This window comes from Rhinoderma darwinii, chromosome 3, assembly GCF_050947455.1.
Source record: "Rhinoderma darwinii isolate aRhiDar2 chromosome 3, aRhiDar2.hap1, whole genome shotgun sequence".
Lineage (NCBI taxonomy): Eukaryota > Metazoa > Chordata > Amphibia > Anura > Rhinodermatidae > Rhinoderma > Rhinoderma darwinii.
This window is the reverse complement of record NC_134689.1, coordinates 418,435,148-418,462,256: the sequence shown is the minus strand read 5'-3', so window position 1 is coordinate 418,462,256 and position 27,109 is coordinate 418,435,148. Positions and strand designations below refer to the sequence as shown.

The 27,109-nt window shown below is 46.8% G+C and overlaps 1 protein-coding gene across 2 annotated transcripts in view; it reads left to right on the top strand.

Annotated features, from left to right (window-relative positions):
• Positions 1–27,109, top strand: part of DNAH2 (dynein axonemal heavy chain 2) — a 131,306-nt gene that overhangs the window by 59,208 nt on the left and 44,989 nt on the right. For both annotated transcript variants that reach the window (XM_075859259.1, XM_075859260.1), the window contains 33 exons: positions 2,954–3,159; positions 6,619–6,748; positions 7,309–7,491; positions 9,290–9,504; positions 9,583–9,729; positions 9,812–9,968; positions 12,431–12,670; positions 13,444–13,632; positions 13,765–13,912; positions 14,620–14,812; positions 14,928–15,128; positions 16,011–16,167; positions 16,496–16,670; positions 16,748–16,911; positions 16,997–17,158; positions 17,994–18,097; positions 19,069–19,225; positions 19,312–19,394; positions 19,477–19,657; positions 20,116–20,254; positions 20,344–20,561; positions 21,050–21,148; positions 21,305–21,430; positions 21,515–21,625; positions 22,866–23,054; positions 23,151–23,254; positions 23,427–23,616; positions 24,087–24,267; positions 24,383–24,510; positions 24,597–24,749; positions 24,841–24,966; positions 25,826–26,044; positions 26,553–26,670. In XM_075859259.1, coding sequence (XP_075715374.1) covers positions 2,954–3,159; positions 6,619–6,748; positions 7,309–7,491; positions 9,290–9,504; positions 9,583–9,729; positions 9,812–9,968; positions 12,431–12,670; positions 13,444–13,632; positions 13,765–13,912; positions 14,620–14,812; positions 14,928–15,128; positions 16,011–16,167; positions 16,496–16,670; positions 16,748–16,911; positions 16,997–17,158; positions 17,994–18,097; positions 19,069–19,225; positions 19,312–19,394; positions 19,477–19,657; positions 20,116–20,254; positions 20,344–20,561; positions 21,050–21,148; positions 21,305–21,430; positions 21,515–21,625; positions 22,866–23,054; positions 23,151–23,254; positions 23,427–23,616; positions 24,087–24,267; positions 24,383–24,510; positions 24,597–24,749; positions 24,841–24,966; positions 25,826–26,044; positions 26,553–26,670 — 5,293 coding nt within the window. The remainder of the gene's footprint in view (positions 1–2,953; positions 3,160–6,618; positions 6,749–7,308; positions 7,492–9,289; positions 9,505–9,582; positions 9,730–9,811; positions 9,969–12,430; positions 12,671–13,443; positions 13,633–13,764; positions 13,913–14,619; positions 14,813–14,927; positions 15,129–16,010; positions 16,168–16,495; positions 16,671–16,747; positions 16,912–16,996; positions 17,159–17,993; positions 18,098–19,068; positions 19,226–19,311; positions 19,395–19,476; positions 19,658–20,115; positions 20,255–20,343; positions 20,562–21,049; positions 21,149–21,304; positions 21,431–21,514; positions 21,626–22,865; positions 23,055–23,150; positions 23,255–23,426; positions 23,617–24,086; positions 24,268–24,382; positions 24,511–24,596; positions 24,750–24,840; positions 24,967–25,825; positions 26,045–26,552; positions 26,671–27,109) is intronic.

Genomic DNA, 27,109 nt, shown 5'->3' with positions numbered 1-27,109 from the left:
TCTCAGTCCCTATTATAAACCCTATTCATTTGTGCTGCGGGTAGCTGTAGTGTCCGCTGTCACGTGGCAGGTTGCTATGGTGATAGAGCCAGCAAGAGACATATATGCAGGCTGCTCCTGCGGAGAGGTGGAGTAACTTTTTCGGGATCTGTAGAACTACAAGTCGCAGTTTGCCTTAGAGAGTTAAGCGTGACAAGCGCTCCAGTTTCTCAAAGTGGAACTCCTCCTCCGGCAGGGTGATATATATAGAAGTGAGCTATGAGACTCCTCCTCCTCCTGCATGGTGATACATATAGAAGAGAGCTATGAGACTCCTCCTCCTCCTGCAGGGTGATACATATAGAAGAGATCTATGAGTCTACTCCTCCTCCTGCAGTGTGATATATATATAGAAGAGAGCTATGAGACTACTCCTCCTCCTGCAGGGTGATATATATATAGAAGAGAGCTATGAGTCTACTCCTCCTCCTGCAGGGTGATACATATAGAAGAGAGCTATGAGTCTACTCCTCCTCCTGCAGGGTGATACATATAGAAGAGAGCTATGAGAATACTCCTCCTCCTGCAGGGTGATATATATATATATAGGAGAGCTATGAGACTACTCCTCCTCCTGCAGGGTGATATATATAGAAGAGAGCTATGAGTCTACTCCTCCTCCTGCCGGGTGATATATATAGAAGAGAGCTACGAGTCTACTCCTCCTCCTCCTGCAGGGTGATTTATATAGAAGAGAGCTATGAGACTACTCCTCCTCCTGCAGGGTGATACATATAGAAGAGAGCTATGAGTCTACTCCTCCTCCTGCAGGGTGATATATATAGAAGAGAGCTATGAGACTACTCCTCCTCCTGCAGGGTGATATATATAGAAGAGAGCTATGAGACTACTCCTCCTCCTGCATGGTGATATATATAGAAGAGAGCTATGAGACTACTCCTCCTCCTGCAGGGTGATATATATAGAAGAGAGCTATGAGTCTACTCCTCCTCCTGCAGGGTGATACATATAGAAGAGAGCTATGAGTCTACTCCTCCTCCTGCAGGGTGATATATATAGAAGAGAGCTATGAGTCTACTCCTCCTCCTGCAGGGTGATATATATAGAAGAGACCTATGAGTCTACTCCTCCTCCTGCAGGGTGATATATATAGAAGAGAGCTATGAGACTACTCCTCCTCCTGCAGGGTGATATATATAGAAGAGAGCTATGAGTCTACTCCTCCTCCTGCAGGGTGATACATACAGAAGAGAGCTATGAGTCTACTCCTCCTCCTGCAGGGTGATACATACAGAAGAGAGCTATGAGTCTACTCCTCCTCCTGCAGGGTGATACATATAGAAGAGAGCTATGAGTCTACTCCTCCTCCTGCAGGGTGATATATATAGAAGAGAGCTATGAGACTACTCCTGCTCCTGCAGGGTGATATATATATATATATAGAAGAGAGCTATGAGTCTACTCCTCCTCCTGCAGGGTGATATATATAGAAGAGAGCTATGAGTCTACTCCTCCTCCTGCAGGGTGATACATATAGAAGAGAGCTATGAGTCTACCCCTCCTCCTGCAGGGTGATATATATAGAAGAGAGCTATGAGTCTACTCCTCCTCCTGCAGGGTGATAAATATAGAAGAGAGCTATGAGTCTACTCCTCCTCCTGCAGGGTGATACATATAGAAGAGAGCTATGAGTCTACTCCTCCTCCTGCAGGGTGATACATATAGAAGAGAGCTATGAGTCTACTCCTCCTCCTGCAGGGTGATATATATAGAAGAGAGCTATGAGACTACTCCTCCTCCTGCAGGGTGATACATATGGAAGAGAGCTATGAGACTACTCCTCCTCCTGCAGGGTGATATATATACAGAAGAGAGCTATGAGACTACTCCTCCTCCTGCAGGGTGATATATATAGAAAAGAGCTATGAGTCTAGGAGACAGGAGAATATAGATCTGCAGGGTGGCATTGCAGGGCTGTATATATGTGACAGGTTGTTGATTGTCCTGTTCTGTATATTCCCTCTGCTGGCTCGGTGTCTCTTTTCTCAGTCCCTATTATAAACCCTATTCATTTGTGCTGCGGGTAGCTGTAGTGTCCGCTGTCACGTGGCAGGTTGCTATGGTGATAGAGCCAGCAAGAGACATATATGCAGGCTGCTCCTGCGGAGAGGTGGAGTAACTTTTTCTCTTCCTGGCTTGAAACGTATGAGGGGGTTAAAAATAATAATTCTATCATTTCAGGAGTCAGAAACGTCCTCCTCTTCCTATAGATTCTATTATTGCTGTTGTAATTTCTAATTATTCGGGATCTGTAGAACTACAAGTCGCAGTTTGCCTTAGAGAGTTAAGCGTGACAAGCGCTCTAGTATCTCAAAGGGGAACTCCACCTTTATATATCTAATCACATTTCATGAAGAGTCTGTGAGCTACAGTAGGATCGCCACTGGTTCCTCAAAGCTCATAGGTCGGCAAGCCACAGATTTCAGTATCTACTGATATACTGTATGTAGCTGTCGTCATCATTGGGCATCCAGCGATTTCCTTGGTCCTCCATATATAAGAGCTGCGTTAAACACATCTTTTGAACTAATGAATAGGGGTACCCAATCACGGCTCCCTTCTATCAACCCAGTATCTAATGCGAAATGCGCAGGTGTTGTCGGCACCAGTTTGTGCATTTTCTCGGTGGAATACCCCTTCAAGTTAGGAGTCTGTCCATAAAAACGTTGAACCTGTGTCTCTACCCCATGAATGCTGTCCAAACATGGCTTCCTCCATGCCAATAATGTCTTAGTGACATTGTTTCCGGTGGTAGAGGAATATTCCGGTAGGGACGGCTTCCATTGGACAGGCCGGGTCCGCACATAGGGAACAGGAGGCAGTAGTGGTCTTCTGAAACGGTTATTAAAGCCAAAAGTACTTCATTCTTATGAACCCTTTTCTTGTATTCTAGGTGTGTTTATGTCAGCAGCAGTTTGGACGCTGGGGGGATGGAGAGCAAACTCCACTTCCTTGCTTTCCCGGGCAGTGCGGCCCCCAAATTACCCGCAATTTGCTGGAGATTGAAGAGACATTTCATAAGCACTTAGCCATTCTGAAGTCTGCGAGGAAGACCATACTGGATGTGAAGAACACATCTTGGCATGATGACTACAATAGGTAAAGCCCTCCCGATGTCTCCCTACAGCTCTCCAGTTCTCTCCACACAGATTGCTCATACCCACCGCTCAATTGTACGCTTTCACACTAAACATAGTGCAAATGTCCTTCCATGCTGTCCACGCATCTCCTACTAAACTAATCCACACATCTCTTCTCCACTAGTTCTCACATCTCTTCTCCACCATCCTATTATCTCTTCTTCACCATCCTATTATCTCTTCTCCACCATCCTAATATCTCTTCTTCACCATCCTAATATCTCTTCTCCACCATCCTAATATCTCTTCTCCACCATCCTAATATCTCTTCTCCACTATCCTAATATCTCTTCTCCACCATCCTAATATCTCTTCTCCACTATCCTAATATCTCTTCTCCACCATCCTAATATCTCTTCTCCACATCCTAATATCTCTTCTCCACCATCCTAATATCTCTTCTCCACCATCCTAATATCTCTTCTCCACCATCCTAATATCTCTTCTCCACCATCCTAATATCTCTTCTTAACTATCCTAATATCTCTTCTAAACTATCCTAATATCTCTTCTCCACATCCTAATATCTCTTCTCCACATCCTAATATCTCTTCTCCACCATCCTAATATCTCTTCTCCACCATCCTAATATCTCTTCTCCACCATCCTAATATCTCTTCTCCACTATCCTAATATCTCTTCTCCACTATTCTAATATCTCTCTCCACATCCTATTATCTCTTCTCCACCATTCTAATATCTCTTCTCCACCATCCTAATATCTCTTCTCCACTATCCTAATATCTCTTCTCCACATCCTATTATCTCTTCTCCACCATTCTAATATCTCTTCTCCACCATCCTATTATCTCTTCTCCACCATCCTAATATCTCTTCTCCACATCCTAATATCTCTTCTCCACCATCCTATTATCTCTTCTCCACCATCCTAATATCTCTTCTCCACCATCCTAATATCTCTTCTCCACCATCCTAATATCTCTTCTCCACCATCCTAATATCTCTTCTTAACTATCCTAATATCTCTTCTAAACTATCCTAATATCTCTTCTCCACATCCTAATATCTCTTCTCCACCATCCTAATATCTCTTCTTAACTATCCTAATATCTCTTCTCCACATCCTAATATCTCTTCTCCACCATCCTAATATCTCTTCTCCACCATCCTAATATCTCTTCTCCACTATTCTAATATCTCTCTCCACATCCTATTATCTCTTCTCCACCATTCTAATATCTCTTCTCCACCATCCTAATATCTCTTCTCCACTATCCTAATATCTCTTCTCCACATCCTATTATCTCTTCTCCACCATTCTAATATCTCTTCTCCACCATCCTATTATCTCTTCTCCACCATCCTAATATCTCTTCTCCACATCCTAATATCTCTTCTCCACCATCCTATTATCTCTTCTCCACCATCCTAATATCTCTTCTCCACATCCTAATATCTCTTCTCCACCATCCTATTATCTCTTCTCCACCATCCAAATATCTCTTCTCCACATCCTAATATCTCTTCTCCACATCCTAATATCTCTTCTCCACCATCCTAATATCTCTTCTCCACTATCCTAATATCTCTTCTCCACCATCCTATTATCTCTTCTCCACCATCCTAATATCTCTTCTCCACATCCTAATATCTCTTCTCCACCATCCTATTATCTCTTCTCCACCATCCTAATATCTCTTCTCCACCATCCTAATATCTCTTCCCCACTATCCAAATATCTCTTCCCCACCATCCTAATATATCTTCTCCACCATCCTAATATATATTTTCCACCATCCTAATATCTCATCTCCACTATCCAAATATCTCTTCCCCACCATCCTAATTTCTCTTCTCCACCATCCTAATATCTCTTCTCCACCATCCTAATATCTCTTCTCCACCATCCTAATATATCTTCTCCACCATCCTAATATCTCTTCCCCACCATCCTAATATCTCTTCTCCACTATCCAAATATCTCTTCCCCACTATCCAAATATCTCTTCTCCACCATCCTAATATCTCTTCTCCACCATCCTATTATCTCTTCTCCACCATCCTATTATCTCTTGTCCTCTATCCAAATATCTCTTCTCCACCATCCTAATATCTCTTCTCCACCATCCTATTATCTCTTCTCCACCATCCTAATATCTCTTCTCCACCATCCTATTATCTCTTCTCCACCATCCAAATATCTCTTCTCCACCATCCTAATATCTCTTCTCCACCTTCCTATTATCTCTTCTCCATCATCCTATTATCTCTTCTCCACCATCCTATTATCTCTTCTCCACCATCATAATATCTCTTCTCCACCATCCTAATATCTCTTCTCCACCATCCTATTATCTCTTCTCCACCATCCTATTATCTCTTCTCCACCATCATAATATCTCTTCTCCACCATCCTAATATCTCTTCTTCACCATCCTATTATCTCTTCTCCACCATCCTATTATCTCTTTTCCACCATCCTAATATCTCTTCTTCACCATCCTATTATCTCTTCTCCACCATCCTATTATCTCTTTTCCACCATCCTAATATCTCTTCTTCACCATCCTATTATCTCTTTTCCACTGGTCTACACATCGCCTCTCCACTTGTTCTCACATCTCTTTTCCACCAGTCCACACATCTTTTCTCCATTAGTCCACACATCTCTACTACACTAGTTCTAACATTCTTCTCCACCATTTTAATATCTCTTCTCCAGCGGTCTACACATCGCTTCTCTACCATCTTAATACAACTACTTCACTGGTCCGCACGTATCTCTTCTCCACCTGTCCACTTGTATCTCTTCTTCACCGGACCGCACGTATGTCTTCTCCATAACTCTGCACGTCTTTTCCCCACCGTTCTGCACATCTATACTACACCGGTCCTATGCGTCTCTTCTTCACTGTTTTATTTCTCTCTGCTCCACCGGTCCGCACGTCTCTTCTCCACCGGTCCGCACGTCTCTTCTTCACCGGTCCGCACGTCTCTTCTCCACCGGTCCGCACGTCTCTTCTTCACCGGTCCGCACGTCTCTTCTCCACCGGTCCGCACGTCTCTTCTCCACCGGTCCACACGTGTCTTCTCCACCGGTCCGCACGTCTCTTCTCCACCGGTCCGCACGTGTCTTCTCCACCGGTCCGCACGTCTCTTCTCCACCGGTCCGCACGTCTCTTCTCCACCGGTCCGCACGTCTCTTCTCCACCGGTCCGCACGTCTCTTCTCCACCGGTCCGCACGTCTCTTCTCCACGGGTCCATTTGTCTCTACTCCACCGGCCAGCACGTCTCTACTCCGCTGGTCTGCACGTCTCTACTCCACCAGTTCGCATGTCTCTTCTCATCTGGGCAACACATCTCTTATCTACTTATCCACATATCTCTTCTTCAATATTCTTACATGATCTTTGCTGCTCTGTACTACTGCTGACCACTCAACTGTTCTGTGTACAGATTCAGAGCCGCTGTGAAGGACTTGGAGGTGATGATGCAGAATCTCATCACAACAGCCTTTGAGACGGTGCGTGGGGTGGAGCAGGGGGTGGAGCTGCTGGACATTTTTCACCATTTGTCCGTACGAGAGGTGAGTGTGGAATACTACCTAATGAGACCGGGATATGTGTGGACAATACAGATGGAGTCTGTATAGAAACTAATGGATGATGGAGATTTGACAAGTATAGGGATATGCTCGGCGGGTGTTACATTTCTAAATTAAAGACCCATTATAAGCGGAATTTTTGGGATTGGAGCCTACAGTAAATCTTGGTTATTAGGAGTAAGAATCATAATATAAGGGTCGGATTATGGACTGGTGTGCCAGGATCTGTAGACCAAGACCAGAAGATGAGGCTGTAAGGGGAAACGATGCAAAGTTTGTGGATTAGTGACCCGGGAGTGGGCAATCATAAAACCTTTGACGTCCTATAGAGATCCATTCAAATCTATGAGGGTGAGGGTCTCTTCACCAGCTCAGGAGCCCACACTGATTTAAACATATATTTAAGCCATGTTCTCCCCTATAATGGGGTCTCCCGTGCTTTTATCACTTACACACTGGTATCGCCAACCTGTCAAGTCATGCAGACACAATAAATCTTTTGTGGGACGCAGACGGATTTTACAGCGCACGTCTACTTCTAGGCCATAAAACGTACATTTGATAAGAAGGCGGTTCACGTCTATGAGCTGTTCAAGAATGAGCTTGATCTGGTGAACAAGGAGCTGGGGAAGAAGATCCCTACAGTAGCCCCCCACATGTGCCGCTTTGCTGGCCAGGCTCACTGGGCACGGGCCCTGAAGAGGCGAATCGACAGACCTATGGAGGTGAGTGCGGTGCATTATACATTATATCCGTATTATTACACAGGGAGAGACCTCTTCTGTACTCCACGTGAGTCTCTCTACCCTCAGCATGAAGAGGCGGACAGGTATCAGCGCTCTCCGCTCAGTAGCTGAGATACGTTCCGTCACATGTACCACCATTTGGGGAGGGGAGGTAACGAAAAGATGGGGCCTGACATGACAGTGACTCATTTAATGTAAATGAAACTTAATCATTGTATAATGAAATGTTCTGCAAATTGTGATTCATTTCCTCACCAAGATCTTGGCTTGCTGTCAGTGAATGAGAACAGTATCATTGAAAACCTGAATATTTGAAGAGACCTCGCAGATGGGTTTGTCACAGTTGTATCCAATCTAGACAATCCTGTGTGAGCTGAACAATCTGGACTCCAGACTGAGGCCCCCTGCACGCGGCCGTAGCCGTGTGCACGGTAGGTGATTACCTACATTTGCGGCCATGCTCCCTTATAAAGTATAGGAGCGTGGTCCGCAAAATCCAAAAATAGGACATGTCCTATTTTTTACGGGTCGTTTCTACGGTCTGGATACTTACCAGTGAATATACGGGAAGGTGTCCGTGGGCCATGGTAATGAATGGATCCGTAACCGCGGATCAAAATGACGCTCGTGTGCATGAGCCCTGAACCATTTTACCTGCACTGATACATTGTAACAAACCATCAAGACAGGAGAGAGATTTGTGCGGCTGATGTGTTTAGCTCGTTTTTGGGGAGACAACAACATTTACGCATTAATCAAGATGAAAGGCAGACCATGTTAAATGCAAGTACAGTCAATTCTAAAAATAAAAAAACGACATTCAGAAAAATTGTAAAAAAAACAAACAAACGTCGTTCACGTGAAAACTCCCTACAAACAGTGAGAACGCCGATGAGCTGACTCGTGAGTGGCAATGAAGGGGTTAAACTCATCACGCGAGTAGAACATATGTCATACGTGTGGTTAGCTGCATGTAGTAATCTCCGTGCTCTGTCAGACTCAGCGCAGATGACAATCCCGCAGCCCGTACCGCAGCGCCAGGACATGTCCCGTCTATATAACCCTGCTGGGTTCCCCTGCCCGCTCCGTTATGTAGGATTAGCACAGGCCGCATGTAAATCTGAATTGACAGTGACAGCGGCTTTCTCCTGAGCCCGCAGCCTGTGATGTATTCTCTGTGATGTCTGCTTGTACTACACGCAGCGCACCTTCCTGGTGGTCTGCCGCATCCTCCTTTATTCTATTGCTTACTGACGGCCCTGTGGAGAGGAGACCGGCAGAGGAAAATCTATGCAAATGAAAGATTTAAGAATAAAAAAGAAGGGATATTAAGGCAAACAAAGGGAAGGAGTGAGAGGGAGGGATACCGTGATTAGCATATGAGAAGCGATGGGGGGGGGGGCGGAAGAATTGGATTGCGGAGGGTTGGCAGGAAGAGACGGCTCACATCTGATGGCTTACTTAATATGGGACTCCATTTAATAAACATAGGAGAAAAGGGTTTCTTAAAGGGATCAATTGCATTTGCCATCAATTTCTGATTGGCGGACGTTTTACATTGATGCCTATGAATAAATGGCCATGTTGTTATTCCAAACATCACCACTGGTCGGGAGTGGCGCTGTTTCCGATACAGCACGGGGTCCAGGCATTGGTGATATTAATGGCATATGTAATTGTACGGGATGTTTAAGAGCATTTCCTAGTAAATATAAATCTTTGAGTCTTCAAACGATGGAGTAAAGTTTCACTGTAAACCTTGTTCATCGAATTAAAGAGCCTGTCTAATGCCCACTTCATGCCACGCATTGGAGTCGGAGAGGAGAGCATTCAAGAGTACCAGCAGCTGGCACAGAAGCTTGACGAGCTGGTGAGGAAGGTCTTCAGTGAATGGTCGCTGTCAGCCGATAAACAGGCCGCGAAGCGACTGGATATCCCACTCATGGTTCGCAGTCAGGAGAAGATTGGCATGTTGGATGTCAACTTCGATAAGTGAGTAAACCGGCGCGTTTAGCGCAGGAGTTGTATATTTCGGAGCGTCCGCTAAACTGTGATGTATGTCACATACAGGAACCTGCTCAAGATGTTTGTGGAGATTCACTACTGGGAACGTCTTTTATTCGAGGTACCACACTATGTGGTGGACATTTATCAGAGGAAGGAGGACCTCAGGAACTTACGTGAAAATGTTCTGCTGGTGGTGCGGGCCTATAACAGGTATTGTACTGGTCGTCTATATCTCATACAAGGACATAGTCCTTCTTAATTCATCCATAATGACCGTCTGTACCATCTCCAGGATAATAGCAGCACTTTCAACAGAGGAACGTGGACTGTTCAGAGAAAGAATTAGATTCTTAGACAAAAAGATCCAACCTGGTCTTACCAAGCTACACTGGTCATCCAAAGGAGCATCGAGTGCCTTCATCAATGACTGCCTGCTGCATGCTAGCAAGGTGAGATTATCTGACTGAGATTTCTAAAAATAATGCAGTTAGTAAGCGAGCAGCCAAAGAGGGGAAAATATGGCAAGTGTAAGAGAGAAGTCAAAAAACATTATAGCCAGTATAAGAGAGCATTTATAGGAGAAGAGAGTACACCTAGTAAAAGAGAGTAGTCAGAGGAAAGAAGAGTACACCTAGTATAAGAGAGCAGTTATAGGCGAGGAGAGTACACCTAGTATAAGAGAGCAGTCAGCGGAGTGATCACCTAGTCTAAGAGATCAGTCAGAGGAGAGGAGGGTACATCTAGTATAAGAGAGCGGTCAGAGGAGAGGAGAGTACATCTAGTATAAGAGAGCAGTCAGAGGAAAGAAGAGTACACCTAGTATAAGAGAGCAGTTATAGGAGAGGAGAGTACACCTAGTATAAGAGAGCAGTCAGCGGAGAGGGGAGTACACCTAGTATAAGAGAGCAGTCAGAGGAAAGAAGAGTACACCTAGTATAAGAGAGCAGTTATAGGAGAGGAGAGTACACCTAGTATAAGAGAGCAATCAGAGGAGAGGGGAGTACACCTAGTATAAGAGAGCAGTCAGAGGAGAGGGGAGTACACCTAGTATAAGAGAGCAGTCAGAGGAGAGGGGAGTACACCTAGTATAAGAGAGCAGTCAGAGGAAAGGATAGTACACCTAGTATAAGAGAGCAGTCAGAGGAGAGGGGAGTACACCTAGTATAAGAGAGCAGTCAGAGGAGAGGGGAGTACACCTAGTATAACAGAGCAGTCAGAGGAGAGGGGAGTACACCTAGTATAAGAGAGCAGTCAGAGGAAAGGATAGTACACCTAGTATAAGAGAGCAGTCAGAGGAGAGGGGAGTACACCTAGTATAAGAGAGCAGTCAGAGGAGAGGGGAGTACACCTAGTATAAGAGAGCAGTCAGAGGAGAGGGGAGTACACCTAGTATAAGAGAGCATTCAGAGGAGAGGGGAGTACACCTAGTATAAGAGAGCAGTTATAGGAGAGGAGAGTACAACTAGTATAAGAGAGCAGTCAGCGGAGAGGGGAGTACACCTAGTATAAGAGAGCAGTCAGAGGAAAGAAGAGTACACCTAGTATAAGAGAGCAGTTATAGGAGAGGAGAGTACACCTAGTATAAGAGAGCAGTCAGAGGAGAGGGGAGTACACCTAGTATAAGAGAGCAGTCAGAGGAAAGGATAGTACACCTAGTATAAGAGAGCAGTCAGAGGAGAGGGGAGTACACCTAGTATAAGAGAGCAGTCAGGAGAGGGGAGTACACCTAGTATAAGAGAGCATTCAGAGGAGAGGGGAGTACACCTAGTATAAGAGAGCAGTCAGAGGAGAGAGAAGTAGTATATCCATTATAAGAGAGCAGTGAATGGTAATGTAGGTAATACAGGCAGTAAGATAGTGCATGCTATAATGAGGACAGTAATATATCCAGTATAAGAGTGCAGTGAATGATGAGGGCAGTAGTATATCCAGTATAAGTGTGCAGTGAATAATGAGGGCAGTGAATGATGAGGGCAATAGTACATCCAGTATAAGAGTGCAGTGAATGATGAGGGCAGTAGTACATCCAGTATAAGAGTGCAGTGAATGATGAGGGCAGTAGTACATCCAGTATAAGAGTGCAGTGAATGATGAGGGCAGTAGTACATCCAGTATAAGAGTGCAGTGAATGATGAGGGCAGTAGTATATCCAGTATAAGAGTGCAGTGAATGATGAGGGCAGTGAATGATGAGGGCAGTAGTACATCCAGTATAAGAGTGCAGTGAATGATGAGGGCAGTAGTATATCCAGTATAAGAGTGCAGTGAATGATGAGGGCAGTGAATGATGAGGGCAGTAGTACATCCAGCATACGAGTGCAGTGAATGATGAGGGCAGTAGTACATCCAGTATGAGCGTGCAGTGAATGATGAGGGCAGTAGTACATCCAGTATGAGCGTGCAGTGAATGATGAGGGCAGTAGTACATCCAGTATACGAGTGCAGTGAATGATGAGGGCAGTAGTACATCCAGTATGAGCGTGCAGTGAATGATGAGGGCAGTAGTACATCCAGTATGAGCGTGCAGTGAATGATGAGGGCAGTAGTACATCCAGTATACGAGTGCAGTGAATGATGAGGGCAGTAGTACATCCAGTATGAGCGTGCAGTGAATGATGAGGGCAGTAGTACATCCAGTATGAGCGTGCAGTGAATGATGAGGGCAGTAGTACATCCAGTATACGAGTGCAGTGAATGATGAGGGCAGTAGTACATCCAGTATGAGCGTGCAGTGAATGATGAGGGCAGTGGTACATCCAGTATAAGAGTGCAGTGAATGATGAGGGCAGTAGTACATCCAGTATACGAGTGCAGTGAATGATGAGGGCAGTAGTACATCCAGTATGAGCGTGCTGTCTTGGAGGTATCACTTTCCTCTTTGTTTCTATAATGAGATTATTTCCTCCATCCAGATACAACAAATTGTGGATAATTACAAGGCCTCCAACCTGAACATTTCCCGCTGCGCGCAGATGATAAGTGAGACGCTGCTGCTTCACATTGATGGGAAACGAGTCTTCCGAGACCTGGAGTTTCAGGAGGTGCAGGAGGAACACCGTAGAATCGTACATGGCCGCCTGCAAAACCTCCATGATGACATCTGCAGCCTTATGAGGGCCACCTATGAGGTCTTCAGATCAGATGGTCCTGAGGTACTGCCATGGCCACCCATGCCACCCCACAATCACCCAGATAAAGAGACACGAGTTGTTGGGGGGGGGGGGTATCTGCATTATTGGAGTTCCTTATTAATATGACGGGGCAGATGCCAGGATGACCTCGATGTCTGGCTTCCTATGGACAGCTTTGAGTTGCAATCTTCACATGTAGCGTCACATTACAAGTTCACGTCCGTTTCCATAGGCATCGTGATAATAGGCCCCAACTATGTCACATCTGGCACCGTTGATTATATATTTTTCTTTAAAGGGGTACTCCGCTTAGGACAATAACTTTTTGTTAGAGGGGGGCCAGCTAAAAATAAGTTGGTCACAAATTTCCCCCCTGCCGGGAGTCCGATAGATCAACTGTAATCTGGGAGGATACCTGGCATTAAATGTTCAACTCCCTACAGCGCCGCCACAGGAGAAATGAAGCATTACACATTTCTCATTCATATCAATGTGTAATGCAGGACAGGTCCTCCAGAGAGAGGCGCTCTATGTAACCAAGAGATGAGGATCCTGAACAGACAACCCCCCGATAATTAACCCAGAATTCCTTGTAAGGGCTTGTCCTAATTCTTTAGTCTTCACATCTTTAGTTTGCCTCCACTCATTTTTATTCTTTTATTTTTATATTAGTGATGATTTTTTATATTTATTATATATGAGGAGTCCCTGGTGATTGGTTCAGGACTCTTTTAGCTGTTCATTCATTTGTAAATTACTGTTATAAAATGATATCATTGTTCTCGCCCCTGCAGGTCCAGCAGCATTGGGTGAACTACACTGAGAAGATGGATCGTCTGATTGAAGAGGCTTTCAGGCTGAACATGAAGTGGTCTCTTCAGGAGCTCTCAAAGGCTATTAATGGTGACACCAAGACCACCCAGAGCCCCCTCTTCCGCGTCATGGTGATACTACAGAATGACGTCCCCGGGTCGACGGCGGAGGTAACACCTCATCTTTATACTGTGTTCACCATGTGACTTTATTCTACTAGATAACATATGTCTGTTTTATCACCCTGCATAACCACTGCCACTGGAGGGCGCTGTTTATCTCTGTTACACTTGTTGCCGCAGGTGGAGTTCTCTCCCACGCTTTTACAGCTGGCTAACATCGTCAATAGCGTCAGCTCCGAAATTTTTACCACCGTTTCCAAGTTCAGGAGGCTTCCAGACATACTGACTAAGAAGAAATCTCAGCGGGACCCCATACACTCCATCCTGGGTAAGAGCTCACCCATCTGTTAGGTGAATTGTCATATTGACTGGCCCAGGTAGACGACTAGACCTGCGTGATGACAGCGGTGGCCCAGTTTTGGCCATTAATTTGGAGTTGCACTAGCAAATTCTGTTCAATAGGTTTTCGTCGTCCCATGATGCATAGCATCATGTGACCACAGGTGTCGTGCAGCCCTACTTTAAGTGGAGCTTGCACTCTAATTTACAATCCACATGAAGATTTCGAGTCAGTACCTTTAAAAAGGCTGTAGCTCTGGTGTCCCCCATGCTTTACACGTCAGCTCTGCCTGTTTAGATTGACAGTGATTTCCATTAGAGCAAGAACAGAATGATTATAAACTACAGGAAAGTGACCTAACAGTGGTAAAAAGAAGATGTTTTTTTTGTAAATGGCCGCATATAGAAAGAGGGCTTTGATCCCCAATAAGTGTGGACATCTGGACAACCCCCATCAGGGCATATGGATGACATAAAGGGGGGGGGGGGTCCTTCTCTCTGGTGGACCCGCCACGTCCTTGCATTATATGGACTACCATTAATTTGAATGGCTGCCATGTAATGCTACATTTCTCCTGCAGGGGCGCTGTGTGGTAGAGACAACCCCTCATATGGAAGCTTCCGGAGGGGCCCTACATCCTAGTGAACCGAGCCCTGACCTCTTCATGTTCCCTTCTCCTCACTTTTGCCTTCCAGAACGTGACGAAGAAATCAAGAAGATCCAGGTTCAGATCAGTGGAGGAATGGCCGCCAACGCCTCTCTCCTCCAGACTTACCTGAAGACCTGGGACTCGTTCCGAATGATTTGGGAGCCACAGAAGGACACGTTGATACGGCGATACCAGAGACTTAACCCCATGGTGTCTGCTTTTGACGCGGACATTGCGCGGTGAGAGTATTTTCCTGGACGATCGGCTCCGATCACTTTCCTAATCCGTTCTCCAGTATTTTCCTTTCCCGCCGAAACTTCTTCCCCTCAACACGTGAATCCCCTCGTCTTGCAGATACACGGAGCTGGCCAACAATGTCCAGAAGCAGGAGACCGTGCAGAACATCCAGTTTGTGATGCTGGACTGCACGCAGCTGAAGTATGCCCTGGTCCAACACTGCAACGAGTGGCAGAACAAGTTCACCGGTCTCCTCCGGCACATGGCAACCGAGAAGCTGGTGGAACTTCATGCCTACCTGAGCCAAAATGCCGAAAGGTGAGAAATCTACGAGTAATGAAAAAAGTTTTGGTGCCATGTTATCGCTCTCAGTTAGGTCCTGTTCACACTGCGTTTTCACTGTACGTTTGACGTATGCATCAGGAAAGCTCCCGGCGCATATGTCAAATGGCGCACAAACTCTTATTGACGTTGTGCCTGCCCTTTATGTCCATTGTACCTTCTGTGACATCATGTTATAGGCTCCAGTCACACCCAGAGCTGCATTCACAATTTTATTGGATGTCACTGGGAAACCATTGGTTGACAGACACCTTCTTAGCTGAGCTGACATCTTCCGCACTCTTTCCTTGCATGCCTGGGGCAAACATGGAGCCAGCATAATTCTGAATGCAGCTCTGGATGTGAATGGAGAAGAAGTTGTGATGTCACTTTTCTTCTTTTACGTTTTTTAAGAGACCAGCAGCACCTGATGATATGCAGTAGGAAAAACGGCATATTGGGTGTATGTAAGGGTAAGTTTTCAGGCGTATTTCGGGGCGTTTACGCCTCGAAAAACGCCTGAAAAAACGGACGCAGAACGCCTCCAAACATCTGCCCATTGATTTCAATGGGATATACAGCGTTCTGTTCCGACGGGGCGTTTTTTTACGCTTCGTTTTCCAAAAACGGTCCTAAAAAACGCAGTGGAAAAAACACGAGTTGACTAAAAACGTCTCTCCCTTGAAAACGGCCCCGTATTTTCCGAGGTTTTTTGCTTCGCGTGTGAACATGCCCTTAGTCTTCTACTACATCGTGTCTGGTGCTGTGGAGTTCTTCTTTGAGATGTGGTTTGTACCTTTTGCCTTTGATGGTTTTGCTGCGTCATTTTACTTCTTTCTGTGTTTTCTCTAACTTTGACACATCTTCTATACTTTGTAGCGTAGCGAATCCTCCCCAGACGCTGGAGGAATTATCTCAGAGCCTCACCCTATATGACACCCTCCAGAGCGAGCTCTCCAAGACTGAGAGTCAGATCATGCCAATCCACGACCAGTTTGAAATCCTTAAGAAATATGAGGTGGTTGTGGAGGAATCGGTAAGTATATATCTCAGTCACAGGTGTAGAAATAATCTGCATATAATGTGGAGTCATTCTGCAAATTCTCTACTTTAATGACATCCAGAGCTGCAATCACAATTCTGCTGCTACTTGGAATCCTCCAGTACTCATTTACCACAATGCACCACAGCTGGCTATTTTCTATGCAGACACTGAACCAGGGGGCTAATAAGACAGCCTGAGAACTAAGTGGAAGCCAGCAGAACTTTGAATACAGCTCTGGATAAGATTAAAATAGGAGACATCTTTTCTTAATACAATATAAGGAAAAAAAGGTTTTAGGAAGATCTTCTGGTTCTCACAGGTCCTCCAGACATTGGACTCCCTGAACAAGGTGTGGCTGACCTTCCAGCAGAGCCTCATAGACAGCGAGTCCATGCTGAAAAAATCCAAAGAAAAGTTCAAGACCAGTCTCATCCACACGTCCGAAGAGTTTAAGAAGAAGTCCCGATCCCTTCTGGAGGAGTTTGCTGACAATGGTGAGGAACGTACAATTGTGGTTATACTTCTCTCTTCTTATGGAAGGGAGAATCCCTATCATCTCCTGTTCTTCCAGGTCCATTCTCCAGTTCAGTGGGATGTCAGCCCGCCCTTGAGCAGATCACCACCTTCCGAAATATGATGAACACCCTGAAGGAGGAGGAGAACACCATCTGCTCCGGTCTGAGCATGTTCAAGATAGAACAACCAATCTCCAAGGAGATCCAGGCCCTGGAGAAGGTGGGTCAGGGAGCGAGAGTGAACATCTCAGATGTCTCCTGGTCTCCTCATATGCCGCCATATTCTTCATATCTCCTTCTTATAGGACCTGGATTCTCTGCAGCTTGCGTGGGAAGCCACCAAAGAGTGGGAAGAGAACTGGGGTGAGTGGAAGTCCGGCCGCTTCCTCACCCTGCAGACAGAGTTTATGGAGAACACGGCACAAGGTCTATACAGGAGGCTCTCCAAACTGAGCCGAGAGCTGAAGGTGAGGGGTGCTCTATGCAGCCTACAGTCCGGGTATATTAAAGGGTAGCCTCCATTAATTGCCCTTTTAGGACACATTAATGGGGGGGTCCTTGATTTGCCCTCACCCTCTGTGTCAGATAGCCAGGTTCATGTGCAGCTCTCGGGACTGGAGAACCACAGGGACTACATTGATGTCAGTGGGTGTCCCCGTCAGGAGTAGACAATACATTCTTCCCGGGTTCCCATTAGGCTTCATTCAGACATGGCTGCATTTTAACGTGCCTATTACGACCGCCATTCCTGTCCCGACCGCGGGTCTAGTGACCTGAACCACTGTTACGACATCATGGATCCCTGAGTTGGTGTTAGTTCGGGTCCTTAGATCCATGGTCAGGACGTGACTTGCGGCCGTAACACTGACGCACCAAATGAGGCCGCATTACGGATATCTGAATGAGGTCTAATGGAAATGTGGGAAAGTCTGGAATGTGGAGCTGCGTAAATTCGCCGAACTCTATTTCAACGCTTCTCATCTACTTTGGTAGCGCAGAGAATTCAAATTCTTAGATTATTGTTATAGATTTGGATATTTTTATGTAACTATTGTATTTTTTTTTCCAGAAACAGCGCCCCTCTTGTCCATTGGCTGTGTCTGGTATTGCAGCTCAACTCTGTTCACTTAAAGGCGGTTTTCCCTCACGGGAAACCCCTTTTAAACGTAGCTGAACTGCAATACCAGACACGGCCCGTGGACCAGAGTGGCGCTGTCTGCAGACCCTCCTCTGTAAAAACTTGTGGCTCCTGAGAAGTCATAGGTGCCGGACTCCTGACTAGTAGACTGTTTGTCTCCACAGGATAAGAACTGGGAGGTGGTGGAGACGTCCAGGGTCCGCATTGACCAGTTCAAGAGAACCCTGCCCCTTATTGTGGATCTCCGGAACCCAGCCTTGCGGGAGAGGTAGTAGCTGGATATACGTGGGTGACATTAGTATATACACTCTATAGGTATACAGCAGGATACATCACCAATAGGCTACCATTGTGAGAAAAAAACGTAAATCGCGTGGTTTTCGTTTTTTACTGTATACCTTTGTATGGAATAGTGTGGTTTACTGCGCTATTCCGCATTTTTTTTTTTACGTATTTCGGCCTGACGAAGGCCAAAAGGACACTCTTGGCCTCCGTCGGGTGAATGGAGCCCTATGGAAACGTTTTTGCCGGCATATACGCCAAACCTAAGCTGGGAACGTGATGTGAACACAGTTACAGTGACGACAATTCCCTTCCCCCTCCAGTTATAGATTTGGGGGGGGGGGGTCGTTTTCTGGTGGGTGTAGTTGCTTCCGTTATCTTCTCTAGTTTTTTTAAGGAGACGTGTCGATGCCAAATCTTTATATCATGAAAAGTTCTGCAACTTTCTCTATACTTTTGTATTCCAATTCCTTACCTTCTTCAAGATCTCTGCTTGCAGTCAGTGAATAGGCACATTCTTGTTCATATTGTGGGGCCGAAAGGCCCTCCAGAGCTAATACTTGTCATGACTGAGGGTCTGTTACGATTGTATCCAGTCTAGACAGTCCTGTGAGTAAAACACATCTCTCTTCTGATAGTTTGTTACAATGTATCAGTGCAGGTAAATTTGCATCCGTTCGAAGTCCAAGCTGAGGAATGGGTAGACTGGATTAAAATGGTAACAAACCCTCAGCTGTAAGAAGTATTAGGAGATGTTTTTAGTCTATTGATGTAGATAGAAATTTTCCAATTCACTGATCGCAAGCAGAGATCTTGAAAAAGGTGAGGAATTGAAACACAGAGTATATTTAGGAAGTTGCAGAGCTTCTCGATATAACGCCGTCCGGTGACCGACACCGTATAAAATGCCCCGTGCGTCATGTTGGTGTCAGCTCCGTCCCATTCTTACGTTTCTAGACACTGGACACAAGTCAAGCACGAGATCCAGAGGCCGTTTGACCAGGGGGCCGATGACTTCACACTGGAGAAGATTGTGGAGCTCGGGTTAGACCAGTACGTGGAGAAGATTAGTGAAATCTCCACCGCAGCCACCAAAGAGTTGTCCATAGAGCAAGTAAGTCCGGGACGTGGCCTTCATGAGGCGTCCGCTGCCGATCCTGCGTCTCCCATCATACAAGAACGTGTTCTTCTGCTCTACAGGCTCTGGAGAACATCTCAAGAACCTGGGAAGAGACCCTGCTGGACATTGTGCCCCACAAAGATAAGGGTCACCACCGGCTGAGGTGAGTCCACCGGGAGGACCATCCAAGATCAGACAGACCCTTCTACTGACGGATCTCACATCTTATTCTCTTCTTCCGCCAGAGGGACGGATGAGGTTTTCCAGGCGTTAGAAGACAACCAAGTCAGTTTATCAACCATGAAGGCATCTCCGTTTGTAAAAGCTTTTGAGCAGGAGGTGGACAGGTGGGAACGCTGTCTGTCACATATCCTGGAGGTTATCGAGACCCTCCTTACCGTACAGAGGCAGTGGCTTTATCTAGAGGTAAGTCTGCTTTCAGTAGGATAAGTCAGCGCTCTGGAACTGGAACCTACAGCTATAGCATTATTCATCCTGATCTACCTGGTTCATGAATGAATAGAATGTCAGCTTCAGTGAAGACCGACACACAAACACTTTTTTGTTTTTTTTTGCGGTCTACTGACGCGTTTTGGCCTCCGTCAGGTGAATGGAGCCCTATGGAGTCAAGGTGTAAACGCCACTCCGGGTCTTTGGAAAGCTGAGTGACTGTAATGAATAGTCATTAGTGACGATGGTCAAGATAACTCGGAAGTAACTGAATAATATTAATAGGAGAGGAATTATTTGGCATCATTTGCTGATGTGACAGTGTTCCTCGGATGGCCGGTGGGAAGTGCCCTCTTGTGGTCAGACACAGTATTACACATACGACACGTTTTATCCCTCTTGTCAGTAAACTGTCTCGTTCTTGCCCCGTGCAGAACATCTTTATGGGTGAAGACATTAGGAAGCAGCTCCCTCAGGAGTCGGCAGAGTTTGACGAGGTCAATATCAACTGGAAGACCATCATGGAGCGACTGAACAAGGACAACAATGCCCTGAGGGGCACGCATCACCCAGGTGTGTAGGCCGGCACCGGCTATCTGGGTCATGTAGAGTGTAATGGTCTCCGTCCCACCACAACAGGTCTCTTTTCCTCCTCTTTTCAGGTCTGCTGGAGAAGTTGGGCGACATGAACCAGGTTCTGGAGGGGATACAGAAGTCCCTGGACATGTACCTGGAGACCAAACGACACCTCTTCCCCCGCTTCTACTTCCTGTCTAATGATGACCTGCTGGAGATCCTCGGACAATCCCGTAATCCCGAGGCTGTCCAGCCGCATCTTAAGAAATGCTTTGATAACATTAAGTCCCTCAAGATTCAGAAGGTAACGCTACGTCTTCTGCAAATGTAAAGGGGAACTCTTCTTTTAGTATCTGTAGTAGTTGCCAGGGGTGTAGCAGTGGCCTCCGGGCCCAAATGCCCCTCTGTGACACCAGTAATATAGATGCTAGATGGGGGCGCTATTGCCGATTTTCCGGTGGGAACTTCATGTTACACCTCTGGTAGTTCCCCCTGTCATGTGCTTGGTCCTCTACAATTGAATTTCATGGTCAAAATCTGTTGTGGACCCTTTAAGAAAATTCTATAAACATGTAGGCAGCCAGCACTTCTATGAAAATCCAACATTAGGGGGCGATAATAGTCCCCGATATGTCCCTACATCCAATTTTTAGATCTGGATGTGCAGATCTTCGGCCTGGTTAGGTGGGGAAGCAGGAGGACTAATCCTATAGGTGCTCTGAGATGCCCCTCCCCCGGTCAACTTCAAATGATATTAACACTGTGATGCCTGTCAATGTTTCATGTCCGCAGGTCGGAGTGAGCAATAAGTCCGAGGCCGGAGGGATGTTTTCTGCAGAGGGAGAATATGTGGAATTTACACATCCTGTGTTATTAGAGGGTCCCGTGGAGGTAAGACCGCACCATCCCTGATGCTTTATAACAGTGCTCTCCAAGCTGTAGGGCATGCTGGGAGTTGTAGTCTTGCACCAGATTGTTAGCGGCAGCTTGGAGACCGCCGCAATGCGATATAAGAAGGTGAAATAAGACCTTGGTGCTGTTTTCCAGGCCTGGCTCTGTGACATCGAGAGGACCATGCGCTGGACTTTAAAGGACCTTCTCAGGAACTGCCGGCTGGCGCTGAAGAAAATGTCCAGCAAGCGGGACAAGTGGGTGAAGGAGTGGGCAGGACAGGTACGTGGGCAGAAAATCAGTTCGTCGGGTGACAGATAAGGTCCTTCTTGGTCGTTCACCTCCTCTCGTTATCACTTCTTATAGGTGTTGATCACCTCCAGTCAGATCCAGTGGACGACAGATGTGACCAAGTCCCTGGTGACCGCCAAGGAGCGTGCGGACAAGAAGTTCCTCAAAGTCATGAAGAAGAAGCAGGTTCGTTCACACCTTCCGTCTTATGTCACTAATGCGCAATCCCTGTATAAGTTCTGAGACTTTCTAATAGATTTGTGTTTCGATTCCTCACCATTATCAAGATCTCTGCTTGCTGTCCGTGAATGGGAATATTTATTGTTTACATCCAAAAGCTAAAAACAGCTCTGATATATTGTACCAAATCGTACATCTATCAACTGAATATAATCCGCAATGGTTTTGAGTCCCCGGATTATTTTATTCCCTGACAGCAAGCAGAGATTTTCATTATGCACAGCTAGGTTTTCACCAAGGCAATGGTTGAGTTTGCTCCCCTACACCTTGTATATAAATACCCTGGCCAAGGCATCGCTAGCAACCCAGGGCACATGTCCTAGCAGCCCCCCCCCCCCTGTAACCCTTCACTTACTTTAAGTAACTGCACGTTGTGGTGACGACTTACTTCCCGCACCTAGACATGGTTACGTCACAGTGATGGCATGAAAACTGTGCCCGCGCCATCAGCAACGGGTGCCAGCATTACTACTCAGCCGACATCCTGCTTCAATGGGCTGGATCTGAGATAGCTTCGATCCCGGTACTTAACCCTTTAGGCCGGGTTCCCACGTAGCGTAAACTTATGCTGCGTTTTTGTTGATTTTTCCGTTGCGGGTTTTAGACATAGAATTCAATGGGGGTGCAAAACCCGTAACAGAAAGTCCAGAGTAGACGCAGTGATTACGCCGCAAAAATCGCAACTGCGGAAAAAAAATAATTCATGTTTATCCAGATCTCGCTCCTTCTTTGCGCAGTCCGGCCTCCTGGGATTATGTTACATCCAATGCAGCCTCATCCAGGGAGGCCGGACCAGACTGCGATGGAGGGATGCGTCGCCATAACAACGACCTACGTAAGTATAAGTGTTTTTTACCGCTGGCGGAAATTCCACCTGAAAAAACGCACCCCAAGGTGGTGCGGTTTTCGGAACGGAAAGTACTGTGGGTTCCAGGTCGGATACGCTTCGTGTTTTTTACGCAGCGTATCCGTCCCATGGGAACCCGCCTTAGATACCAGGAGCCCGGCTCCCTGCAGTGTGTTCGGTCCGGGACTTGCGGCCGAAATACGTTCCGTCCATTACGGACCGAACACGCTCGTGTGAACCCAGCCAAAAAGTTTGTGTAGAAGAAAAGAGATTTTGTGGAGGATTTTGCGCTCGTCCACGTGGGACGTCGCTCGTTGTTCACCATTCACATGTCCACAGGTCTCTATGCTGAACAAATACTCCGATGCCATCCGGGGAAACCTGACCAAGATTCTGCGGCTTAAGCTGGTGGCCTTGATAACGGTGGAGGTCCACGCCAGAGACGTCATTGATAAGATGCTGAAGAGCGGCTGTATGGACGTCTCCTCCTTTGAGTGGCTGAGTCAGCTGCGTTTCTACTGGGACAAGGTAAAGTTCTCTGTCCGGATACCTGTCCCTCTACTCCTCCTCCTTTGGGGTGGCCCATGTCAGATATTATATCATTTGTGCTGTCTGTCTCTTCAGGACATTGATGACTGTCTCATTAGACAGACTAACACTCAGTTCCAGTATGGATATGAATACCTGGGGAATTCTGGCCGCCTTGTCATCACTCCTTTAACTGACAGGTAAATATCGGGCTCGTGGCCTCCATGTTATCGGTTCTGGTTCATGTCTAGATGGATAGGACGCAGCAGCGCCGAGACTCGGGGGCAGCGCCGAGACTCCTGAGAGCTTCATGAAGGTCATCAGACAGCGTACTGTGCCGTTCACCTTCCATTGTGTCCCCGTCTCCCACAGGTGTTACATGACCCTCACCACCGCCCTACACCTTCATCGTGGCGGCTCTCCCAAGGGTCCGGCCGGTACCGGAAAGACCGAAACGGTGAAAGATCTGGGGAAGGCACTGGGGATGTACGTGATTGTGGTGAACTGCTCTGAAGGCCTGGACTATAAATCCATGGGGAGGATGTACTCCGGCCTGGCTCAGGTGAGGCGGCCTCTCCGATTCCGCATGTGTCATTCGTTGGACCATGTCACCTCCGGGTCTTCTCCTCCAGCCTCCGTAGAAGATCAGTTGGTCGCTTTTTCTTCAAGTTTTCGCTCTCTTGGCCTCATTCTTTGCTGCACTTATCTTCTCCTGTTACTTCATATCTCACACTCCAATCACACTGCTGATTTTCTGTTAGCTCTCAGTCTCTCGCACATCTCCCTGCTGTCTGCTGCTGGTCCAGTGTCTGTACAGTGCATGGTCTGTTGTGGTACACGGTGGGGAGATGGGAAAGAACTACATCTCCCATTATACACCACAACGTAATCTCAGTGTGTCTGATGGACTCAAAACTCAGCTAAAAGAATTTAAAAATGCAGCTCTGGATGTGACTGGAGTATAAGACATGATATAAGATTTGTTGATTTGCAAAGTGACTGCACAACACCTTGTCTCCTGTTCTGTTCTAGACCGGCGCTTGGGGTTGCTTTGACGAGTTTAACCGCATCAACATTGAAGTCCTGTCGGTGGTTGCCCAGCAGATCCTCTCTATCTTGTCTGCCCTGTCCGCCAACCTTACCCGATTTGTATTTGAGGGCAGAGAGATCAACTTGGTTTGGTCTTGTGGTATCTTCATCACCATGAACCCTGGTGAGTAGACCATTATAAAGCAGGCTACCCTGCCCCTTCCACTTTTTATTTCTTCTCTGCGTTGGTAGAATAGGTAGCTTATAGGTAGCTCTTTAATGTTCCTCTTCTCTCGCAGGCTACGCCGGCCGCACTGAGCTCCCCGACAACCTCAAGTCCATGTTCAGACCCATTTCTATGGTGGTTCCAGATTCCACATTGATCGCAGAGATCATCCTCTTTGGAGAGGGTTTCAGTAACTGCAAGGTAACGCTGCTGACATGTGGCGCAATGCTTCGTCCCCCCCGTACAGTCACCAGGCCGGGGGTCACGTTTCGTGTTTCGTCTTGCAGCTCCTGGCTAAGAAGGTCTACACCCTGTACTCGCTGGCTGTGCAGCAGCTCTCCAAGCAGGACCACTATGACTTCGGGCTGCGAGCTCTGACTTCGTTGCTCCGGTACGCAGGAAGGAAGCGCAGAGTCCAGCCGGACCTGTCTGATGAGGAGGTGGGTGAAGGGTGGCACAGGGTGAGATGGGCACGTGTATCCGTAGCCTTACACCTCACGTTCACACCTGTCCTTACATTCCTGTCTACAGATTCTGCTAATGTCCATGAAGGATATGAATATGGCGAAGCTGACCTCTGTCGACCTGCCTCTGTTCAATGGGATAATGCAGGATTTGTTCCCGGGTATCGACACTCCAGCCGTGGACTACGGAAAGGTGTGTACAATAAATATCAGATAATCCGGCACCTAATGGTCTGGATATCCTTATAATCTGGCATTGGATAAATATAGTCACTTGTCAGATTAAGAGGAATTTACCTGACGGTCTGGAAATTCATGTCCTTGGTGGTGGCTTCACGGGGCGTACCTGGCATGTAGTGTCCAAGGGGGTCCAAAGCACCAACTCTGATGTTAACTCTGACAATGGTGCGGACTCACATGCTGGTGCTCGTCGTTGTTAATACTGCCTGGTGTATCAATGCCAATGTCATCGAGTGTTTAGAATTACCGTTATCATCCGCTTCGGAGCCGCGGAAGATGAGGACACCTGTCAATCCTTATCTATAGTAAACAGTCCAGGCACTCCAGTCACATCCAGAGCTGCATTCAAATTCTCCTGGCTGCTGCTTAGAAATCGTCAACAATTCACTTAGCTGCATTGCATTGAGGTAAAAGTTCTCTACATCAGCCTATGTAATGCCTCATGTAAACTCTTCAACTCCTGCAATGCACCATGCTGGGCATTCCTAATGAGCAGTAGGCAAAATACCAAATGCAGCTCTGGATGTGACTGGAGTATAGCACATGTAACAAGGAAAGTATTTGCAAGGTTATTAAACTTTTAATGTAAACTGTAAGATGATGTTTCTATATAAGAGTCGGAAGTGGAGAGTTAATGATGCTGAACATGGCGGTAACGCGGTGGATACATTAGTTTCCGGTCAGACCATGTCATACAGCTGGCAGGTGGTGCACCGTTCCTGTGAATAAACCGCTGATAAGTGAAGATTCCCATTCTTTGATCCTGCATATGTCAGTATATATTTCACGCCGTGTCCGTTGTATATTCTCAGCTGCGGGAACAGATTGAACAAGAGCTTCGTCTCTCCGGCCTGCAAGTTACGCCTTTCACGGTCACCAAAGTCATCCAGCTGTACGAAACCAAGACCTCACGTCACTCCTGCATGATCGTCGGGAGGACATGCAGCGGAAAGACCACCACGTGGCGCTGCCTGCAAGCGGCCGTATCCGCACTCCACCGTAGCGGGGACACGAACTACAACCTTGCGCGGGTGAGAGAATAGTGAGGGAGATCGTTATCCGCATTGTCAAAACACTGGACGGTTCCAACCATCTATAGTGGCCGGGCCTGCATTCAAATAAACGGGAGTTCTATATACGGTGTCCTGAAAGTGTCACATTATAGTTGGATTGGGGCTGCGGTGCTGCATGTTACGCAGAGTTCCCCGGGGTCTGGCTACTTTGACACTTTCCCACACTGCTGCAAAAAGGTGCTGCACCAGGGATCCACTCTGTAAATGCAACTTATGTTTGCCCCATCCCCAATGTGCCATGGCTGGTTTCAACCTGAGCAGAGCCGCTGTGGAAGGAGCAGGGTCACCCAATGGGGCGTAACGCAAACACTCATTTTTTTGTTTTTGCTATGGGGCCTTCTTTTATACACTACTGGTCCCAGCTCATCAACGCTACAAAGCCGACTATGTGAATAAATCTGCTGCCTTGTATCTTAATCCAACCTTTTTCTCATTGGTGATTTTTGGGTTTATCTTCTGTGCACAGGATTTTCCCCTGAACCCTAAGGCTGTGTCTCTGGGGGAGCTGTATGGAGAATACGACCTGACAACCAATGAGTGGACGGACGGCATTCTCTCCAGTCTCATGAGGACAGCGTGTGCAGGTGCCTGTGTCATAGATGTATTATGGTGATTTATTCAGAAGGGAATCTGGTAATACAGAAGACGTGCAAGCAGGGGCTGTGCAAAACAGAAGGTGTGCAAGCAGGGGCTGTGCAAAACAGCGCGTGCAAGCAGGGGCTGTGCAAAACAGAGCGCGTGCAAGCAGGGGCTGTGCAAAACAAGGCGTGCAAGCAGGGGCTGTACAAAGCAGAAGGCGTGCAAGCAGGGGCTGTACAAACCAGAGAGTGTGCAAGCAGGGGCTGGACAAAACAGCATGCAAGCAGGGGCTGTACAAAACAGAAGGCGTGCAAGCAGGGGCTGTACAAAACAGAAGGAGTGCAAGCAGGGGCTGTACAAAACAGAAGGCGTGCAAGCAGGGGCTGTACAAAACAGAAGGCGTGCAAGCAGGGGCTGTACAAAACAGAAGCCGTGCAAGCAGGG